The 8,598-nt window shown below is 36.5% G+C and overlaps 1 protein-coding gene across 1 annotated transcript; it reads left to right on the top strand.

The window, feature by feature from the left end:
* The first annotated feature begins 424 nt into the window (after window positions 1-424).
* g2e3 (G2/M-phase specific E3 ubiquitin protein ligase) lies at window positions 425-7,795 on the top strand. Its single transcript, XM_079852670.1, has 14 exons — window positions 425-805; window positions 951-1,048; window positions 1,595-1,696; window positions 2,300-2,424; window positions 3,486-3,648; window positions 3,735-3,841; window positions 4,073-4,189; window positions 4,299-4,423; window positions 4,539-4,647; window positions 5,239-5,543; window positions 5,670-5,851; window positions 5,965-6,137; window positions 6,842-7,053; window positions 7,539-7,795. Exons 1-14 carry the CDS (start codon window positions 745-747, stop codon window positions 7,784-7,786), a joined length of 2,127 nt encoding a protein of 708 aa, XP_079708796.1. The 5' UTR covers window positions 425-744; the 3' UTR covers window positions 7,787-7,795.
* Window positions 7,796-8,598: the final 803 nt, after the last annotated feature.

Raw genomic sequence — 8,598 nt, 5'->3', positions numbered from 1 at the left:
ATAAAATATTAAAATTTAAATAAAAATGGCAAAATTGCATGGCGACTGCAAAGTTTAAGGCAGCGCTAACGTTGCGTCTCATGTTAACAGAACATCATGTTGTTATAAATATTACCAAAGTTTGTGGTTACTGTGATCTATGACTATTAAAAAATATTACACAATACAGAAAGTTTTAAATAATTGATCTGAAATAGCCAACATAACGACACAATGTAGAACTATCACTTACTGTCAATGTGTGACTTGTACCTCATAAACCATATTTCCACAAAATCAAACTTCAAAAACTTCTCCTAAAAAAAAAAAAAAAAAAAATTCCTGTGCTCACTTTTATTTTGTAGAATAAACGGAAGTTGCGTAGTGCGTGTCTTCCGCACAGTTTCCGCAGCACAGAGACCCTCCCACAGGAAATCCCAGTTTTGATTTGAATTCAACCAACCAAACTCAAGCAGAGGCGGATTTTCACGGCCAGAGGGAATTTTGAATTTGTATAATGCTACTTACACTCTTACACACAAACAAATGACAAATATAATTATATTAAAACCCCGACTACATAGGAGCATGTGTTTTTATCTTAAGGAGTGAAAAAACTAGATGAAGGTCGTGAAAAGCGGGTCTAATGGCGGTTACTGAACTAGCCAAGCCAGTAGCAACAGAACGCTAATTAAAAAGCTCTTTAAATCGCCATTTTAAAATTTGCGTAGTTTTTACTTCATGGACGCTGCCTAATATACAATAATGAAAGCGATGAAAGAGGAGACTACTGAAATAAAACAGATTAAGGACGACAAAGACCTCAGTAAGTTGCTTTTCTTCCAAGTTTAACTGGCAACGAATTTCTTCATCATGATAATAACAATAATCAGATAACTTAAGTACCTAACGTTATATACCAGAATATTTCTTTACAATCTCGTCAACTGAATTTAGTGTCTGTCATTTAGTTTGTAGTCTTTGCAAGAGGTGCGACAACATTCCAGAGAAGTATGGGGAGAAGATCACCCTCCAACAGCACAACCTGACTGTCCACTATTTCTGTCTGGTGAGAATGAGAAATCACCAAATTACATTTAACGTTAGTCTTTGGATTTTACAGTGAAGTGTAAGTTATACTGACGGCTCTTATTGCAACCATGGCCATCGACGTCTGTTACCTTTTTCAGACGTTGAATATATATTTCATTTTGGAGTAGTTAAATAGTATCTATTTATTTTCCACAAAACTGTCTTTATCTTTAAAAAATAATATATATATGTTAAAAAATATATATATTTTTTTATCTAATAAATTTTACGCCTGCCACTATCCCAGTTTAATGATAAAAAAAAAAATCTACCCTAAATGATCACAGATTTACTTGGTTATTTTCTACTTCAGCCACGAATATATCTTATGCTAATGCAGAATATCACACCCTGCTTATTGTATTTAATTCACATTTGTTTTCAAACATGAAAGTTGTTAACTTCTAAATGTAGTTAACAGCTTTATTTTTGTATTATTATGTAGAGGAATTGTAGAAGGCATCACTAAAATCTTAATTCATGCATAAAAGTGAGTCAATTATTCTTCTATATAATTTTACAGCTGATGTCCAGTGGAATATGTCAGAGAGGGGAGGAGGATGAAGATGTCCATGGCTTTCTCGTGGATGACATAAAAAAGGAGATCCGCAGATCTTCGAGGCTGGTAAACACACATTTGACTGTTGACGTGTTCCGTTTAAAGGTGGTATCAGTGATTTCAGGCCCAAAAATATTTTATCACGTTCCTCTAATCTTTCCTAACGATCCGCTAGCTGCCCGCCCCATAAGCATGCCGTCAAAAAAACGCGTCTCTGTAGGCAGCCTAGGCTCTGAGATCTGCACACAAAAACAAATGGTTTAGCCAAACACTCAAAACCAAAACAAACAGTGTTCCAACCAATCACCGACAGGGGGTGGGTGTTGTGAGGTTTTGAGCCAGCTTTTTCTTCAGCTCTGACTTCGCGTGCAGCCGTGCACGAGCACAAAACCTCACAACACCTTCCCCCTGTTGGTGATTGGTTGGAACACTATTTGTTTTGGTTTTGAGTGTTTGGCTAAACCATTTGTTTTTGTGTGCAGATCTCAGAGCCTAGGCTGCCTACAGAGACGCGTTTTTTTTGACGGCATGCTTATGGGGCGGGCAGCTAGCGGATCGTTAGGAAAGATTAGATGAATGTGATAAAAATATTTTTGGGCCTGAAATCACTGATACCACCTTTAACACTGCAGAAATGTAACTGATTCTGTATCACTGTTTGACTTGCAGAGGTGCATGCACTGCAAAAAGGTTGGTGCCTCAGTGGGGTGTTCCATCAAAAGCTGTCGGCAAATGATCCACATGCCTTGTGGAGTAGAGCAGGAGTTTATTTTCCAGTTTACTGGCTTGTTTCCGTAAGTGTTTCTTGTGATATGCAAAATTTGAGTTAAAAAAAAAGTTCAAAAGTTTGGTAAAAAAAAAAAAAAAAAGATTTTTCAGCGTTTTGTTTTTTTAAAGACGTCTCTTTTGCTCAGCACAGCAGCCATAGAGTGGTGCAGGAATGGCGTATTTTTGTTGGCCAACTCGGAAGTTAGCGTCACACTGGTTCCCTTGACAAAAACCCAATACAATTTTTCCAATGACTTTTGAATTATATTGCAGAAAATAAGGTCTGTAACTAACAAAAGCTTATGATTCGTATGTTTTGTTCATTGTGAAAATCTTCACAAATTAACATAACTTTTATCATTTTTGAAACGTAAATACCATCGCTAGAAGTCAAAAGCTAAACATAGGCTGCACCTCGGTTGCATGACTTCAGCGTCACCATCACTAAGCTCTTTAAGAGCATTTTCCCTTAAAGTTCCAGTTATAATAGTTTTTAACTACTATAAACACAACAAGGCTGTGAAATCGGGCTAGTGAGTGTATGTTTATCTGTTTAATGTCCCTGACAACCTCTGTAGTCCCATGTAGCCATTTGTTAGCAACCACTTTTTTCAAGACAAGTAAAAGCTTGAAAAAAATCACAAGGTGGTATTACTGATGTATTTTATGTCGTCGAATTAAACATGAAAATATCTTAAGCTTGTTCATCACAGACCTTATTCTGTGCATGTAACCAAAAATGGACTTTGTGACGATGGAACCAGAAGTGGTAAAATGCTAACTCATTTTCTGCTTTTGGCCTAAAAAAATGTCACCCCTGCACCACTCTATTGATCCTTCAGAAATCATTCAAATATACTGATTTAGTGATCAAGTAACATTTCTTTTTTGTAGGACCTGTGATCTTTTATAACATTATAAATGTCTTTACTGTCACTTTTCTTGACTAAAACAAAATCAGTTTCTTTCAATATTTCACCTTTATGACCCCAAACTTTTGAATGGTAGTGTAATTTCCTTTAAATTTCCAATAATTTAATTTTTCAGGCTTCTCATCTTTGATATTGATGATGGCAATTATTTGCAGGTCTTTCTGTAAAAAACATGCACCTAGTCAGTCCTGCGTCTCCAGCCCCAGTCTGCCCCTCTCCTGCTCCGTCTGTCTTGAGCCCATTGAGTCTGTCCTCTCCTACAATGTCCTCAAGTGTCCTGCATGTCATGGAAGCTGGTTTCACAGGGATTGTGTACAGGTAATTGTGCCACAAATTCAAACATATTAAAAGATGAAGATCTGGAATTAGAAATTTAAGTCTGGTTCTTAACTATTTTGTTCCAGCATTATGCACACAGTGCTGCCATGTTTTTCTTCAAATGCACACTATGCAATAACAAGGACCAGTTTCAGCAGGAAATGCTCAGAATGGGAATATATATACCAGAGCGGTAAATACAATTTATTACCTTCTAATATTGATTTGAGTGATTTAATTTTGAGTGAAAAATATATTGTCATTGGCTTGGACTGCCAGCAGTGAAGTATGCATGTATATGTATATTAATTTGTGTGTGTGTGTGTGTGTTTTCCCACATAATTTTGGCATCACAAGACAATAAGTTATAAATATTTATTCATTTTCCATTACTATATATGTTAATATATTGTATATTTTTCAGGGATGCATCATGGGAACTAGAGGAAAATGCATTTGGAGAGTTGCTGCAAGTGTACCAGCACTGCGATGCTGTAAAGTGTCTAAGTCACAAAGGTCGTAAACACAGCTCACAGTCAGGGTAATTTCAGCATTTTATTCAGTCATTCTAAAATAATGAAATTGATTGTTGGGTTGTTTTTGAAAAGGATTCTAACTATCATTAAAATTACAAATACTTTACTTCACAGGTTGTTTGAAATTGTTCGTTGTAAGTTGTGTGGATCCAGGGGAACTCATCGAAAGTGCTCCAACCTTAGGCTTTACGACACCGACTGGGTTTGTGCTGACTGTAAAGCTGCTGTTGAGGAAAACAGTAAGCTCTCTAAACTATTGTTTAATATCTGCTTATTTTGTAGAATTATTCCATAGTTGCATACTTCACCTTTTGTAAACTGCCTTTTATTATATGTTTGTTTGTTTTTTGCCAGAGTCAGTGCAATTGCCAAACCATGTTGAATCACCACTGGCTATAAGGCAAGAGAGGAAGAGGCTGTTTAAAAACATCTCTGACTTTCACTCTTCACTCATCACTAAAAGGTACTTGCCTAATCAAAAGAATCTGGGTTGAGTCGGAAATATTCTGGGTTGTTTTATAAGTTCATGTCTCTGGAGTGTCTGGACTATTATACCTTATTACATGGCTTGGCTGAATTCCAATGTAGAATGCGGTCTGTTATTTCTTGATAACAGACCGCTGCGAAGTATAACAGACCGTTGCCATGAAAAACAGCGCTTGCATAGAGGTTGTGTGCTGTTGATTATCACAGAAATAATTTCAGGCTCATTCCATCCTCAGTTTGTCATTGTATAGTGATTGTAAAATGTAATGAAGAACTCTATATAAATAAAAGTATTATTAATTACTCTTTTTTTCTTTTTCTTTTTTTTTTTTTAGCAATAATAAATTATAATTATAGTTTTTATTGTTCCTTTAGATTATTGAATTCATTTTCTTCACCACCGTCAACATAACACCTAAACCCAACATCCATTAATTCCATGGGGTTGCAGAATCTGTTTCAACACACACACACACACACACACACACACTTAAGCTGATCCATTGAATCATAATTTTTGCTTTATTTTGAGCACCTTTCCTGAAAATGTGAAAAATTCCTTTTCTAGGCAGCGTGTGCCAGCCACTTCTCCAGAGGTCTTAATGGATCTGGCCTGTCAGATATCACTGCAGCAGTCCACAGAAGTGCTAGTGGGAGATGATGATGATGGGGTGATGGAAGCAGCTCTGCAGGTTCTGCGGCAAAGTGACTTTAATCCCTGCTGCACACTTTCTGTGAAATTCTCCAAAGACAAACTGAATAACAACATTAGGAATCAGCGTCGCTTTCTCAAGCGACTTGTTTCGAAGCTGCAGATGTCAGAAATCTTTGAGGGACCTGATGGAGTTAAAAACCTGGCTCTGAACTCAAAAGGTAGAACAGATTATTTAATTCAAGCTCGTTTTAATTTATTTTTCTTGAAAATGTACCATTCTTGATTAATACAGTGCCTGACAACTTAGGTGACCTTCAAAACTAACAATTGTTGTGTGTGAACAGCTCTGAGGGATGATCTCTACTTTGAAGTCGGCTGTCTGTTAGCCCTCTCTTTGATTCACGGAGGTCCTCCCTTGGGCTTCTTCTCTCCAGCCCTCTACCATAGCCTGTTCAAATACCCCACAAACTACAGGCCTACTTTACAAGACCTCGGAGACACTGCTTTTGCACACAAAATCAGACAGGTGAGTTATATTGTTCTTACATTGTGCTTTAAAACTGCTGTTGCATTGAGACACATGATTACAATGAACCGAACAGTTGTTGTACACCTGCTAAACTCTGAATGCACTTTTAGATTGCAGAAGCAAACTCAAAGAAGGAGCTTAGACATGCAATGCAGTCAGCGTCACAATACTTGGAAGCAGCAGGCTGCTGGCGAAAGATCAGCAAACTCTCTGAAAAGGACATGTTGGTGGAGGATGTACTAAATTTCTACCTGATCATCAGACTACAGCTGCCTCTGCAGAGGTTGGTACATTTTAACATTTATAAAACAATTATACATATACATATTTGATTTAATGTGGATGCATTAAATGTATTGAACAAGTGGCAGCAAAAACATTCAAAATGTTACAAAAGATTTCTATTTGTAATAAATGCTGTTCTTTTGTAACTTTAAATTCATCTTAGGATTCTAAAAAATGTTTTTACATCTATGAATTTAGCAGACGCTTTTATCCAAAGTGACTTAAAATAGAGTATAAAAAATGTGTCATAGAGCCAGCAATATTTGGCAGTATACAATACCACATTTATTAGAAAGCTAGATTTGGAAACAAGCTAGAGCAGAGGAGAGCAAAGCATTTTTTTCTTGTTCTTTTTTGCAAGTGCATTGCTTTAGTATCACTGTTTTTACGGAAATAAGCAGCAAAACTGTATTCATCATTGATAATAAGAAATGTTTCTTGAGCAGCGAATCAACATTAGAATGATTTCTGAAGGATCATTTTAAATCTAGTAAAACAGAAAACACTTATTTGAAAAGAATATTTCACAATATTACTGTTTTACTGTATTTTTGATCAAATAAATGCACCCTCGGTGAGCATAAATGACTTCTAGCATACAAACACCAAGCTTTTGTATGGTAGTGTATACACATTTACAATACCTGATTTTTTTCCACACTGTAAGTAAATGCTCACTTATTTGCTTGTTTATATTGCCAGATTTCGTGAAGGTTTGAGGACCCTAGGACTCTTTGAGCAGGTTCAGATGTGTGCAGAGTCTTTCTATTCAGTCTTCTGTGGGCCTGTGGAGAGGCTAACGGCTGAATCTGTCATGGAGCTCTTTACTGCCCGCTTTTCAGAGGAAAAAGAGCGACAAGCAAAAGAAAACACAACAATGAACTATTGGAAACAGTTTCTGCATGAGTGTGACGGTATGTTCCCTACAAAATATGTTATTGTATTGTATGTTGATAGAATTTAGATTCTTAGGTATATCATAAAATCTATGATAATAGAATATGACAAGTCCTCATGAAATCAAAATTGACCCTATTTACTTTAGCACACATTACTGGTCTTAAGGTGAACAATTAATCCGTGCAAGATAATACACAGAATTTTTTTTTTTTTTTTTTTTCATGGTTATCTTTAATCAAAATCTGAAAAGTTACTTCCGGTCTGGAATGGCATTCCATCAGTTTGGAACGCTTAAGCAATCCCCTCCAACCATTAGTCTGCTGTGAGCAAGAGAGATGGATAAAATAAAACCCTGCCCTCTATTCAATATCCGTTTCACTTGGAAATACGTCATAGCACTGAAGTAAAATTTGTTGCTTCTTCCAGTTCACGGGACTTTAAGATGTGTTATAAAACAAGCTGTTATTTGCATGATCTTAACCCTTTTCTTGTTTTCCAGAGGGTCGGTGTGCAGCATCACTTGAGGACATCCTAACATTCGCCACTGCTGCAGATTTGGTTCCGTCCATTGGATTCAAACCCACCCCGTCTATTTCATTCTTCAGCTCACCAGACCCTTCATGTGCCTTTCCCCAGAGCCACTGTGATGCCAATCATCTCATTCTGCCCATACTACCCTCTTATGAGCTCTTCAAGAAACATTTGGATTACACAGTGTGTCAATTCTCAGTTATGCAGGACATTTAAAAAAAACAACTAACTGGATATTTCAGTAGATTCATGGTGTTCATGATGATCTACAATGATGCTTAGTCTATTTATTGGGGTTAATGAGTATTATACATATACATATGGTATTTTTCAACCTAACTCACATTAGCATTAATTGATCATAGTTGCTCCTCATTTTATTTATCAGTAGTCCCAGGTGTTGCCAACTCTTCAGTTATGTAGCAGTACATTAGAATCACTCAACAGAGACGACAGACAATTTGACAGCTTTGCTTTGAGCCGTTCTATTGGGGCATCAACTACAAATCAATACATGTTCTACTACACAGTCTTAGAAGTCATAAGATTGTCTGTTCTTTGTATTTTCAAAACAATCGTGTAGGCTTATAAGCGCATGCATTAACTTGAATGTGTAGCTCATAAATGGAGTAGGGCCTGAATTTATCAGCCACAGTAGCTAGTAGCTAGTAGCATTTCCAAAGATTAAACTCTTAAGTAGATAATGTTTTGTGTTCTTCTGAAAAGCATTGTGATTTAGCAGTGATTTTGTTTTTTTCATACAAAAACAGTTCACAATAACAAGGTTGCAATTTCCCGGTAGCCACAAGATGGTGCAATTGCAAGTTCTTTTTGCCACACAATAGCTGGCTGCTCCCACCACAAATGAATTAGTTGTTAATGAGTTAAATGATCTTACTGTTTGTGCCAGAGAGCCATGTTAGAATCATAGAAAAGCAGGTTTGCATTTGTTCTTTAGTTTTTATTTCTCCTGATGTAGTTTGAGAGTACATGATAACTTGTCAGCTCTGTATATCATAACTTATTAC

The sequence above is a fragment of the Squalius cephalus genome, assembly GCF_949319135.1.
Source record: "Squalius cephalus genome assembly, chromosome: 20".
Taxonomy (NCBI): domain Eukaryota; kingdom Metazoa; phylum Chordata; class Actinopteri; order Cypriniformes; family Leuciscidae; genus Squalius; species Squalius cephalus.
This window is presented reverse-complemented; position numbering and strand designations above follow the sequence as displayed.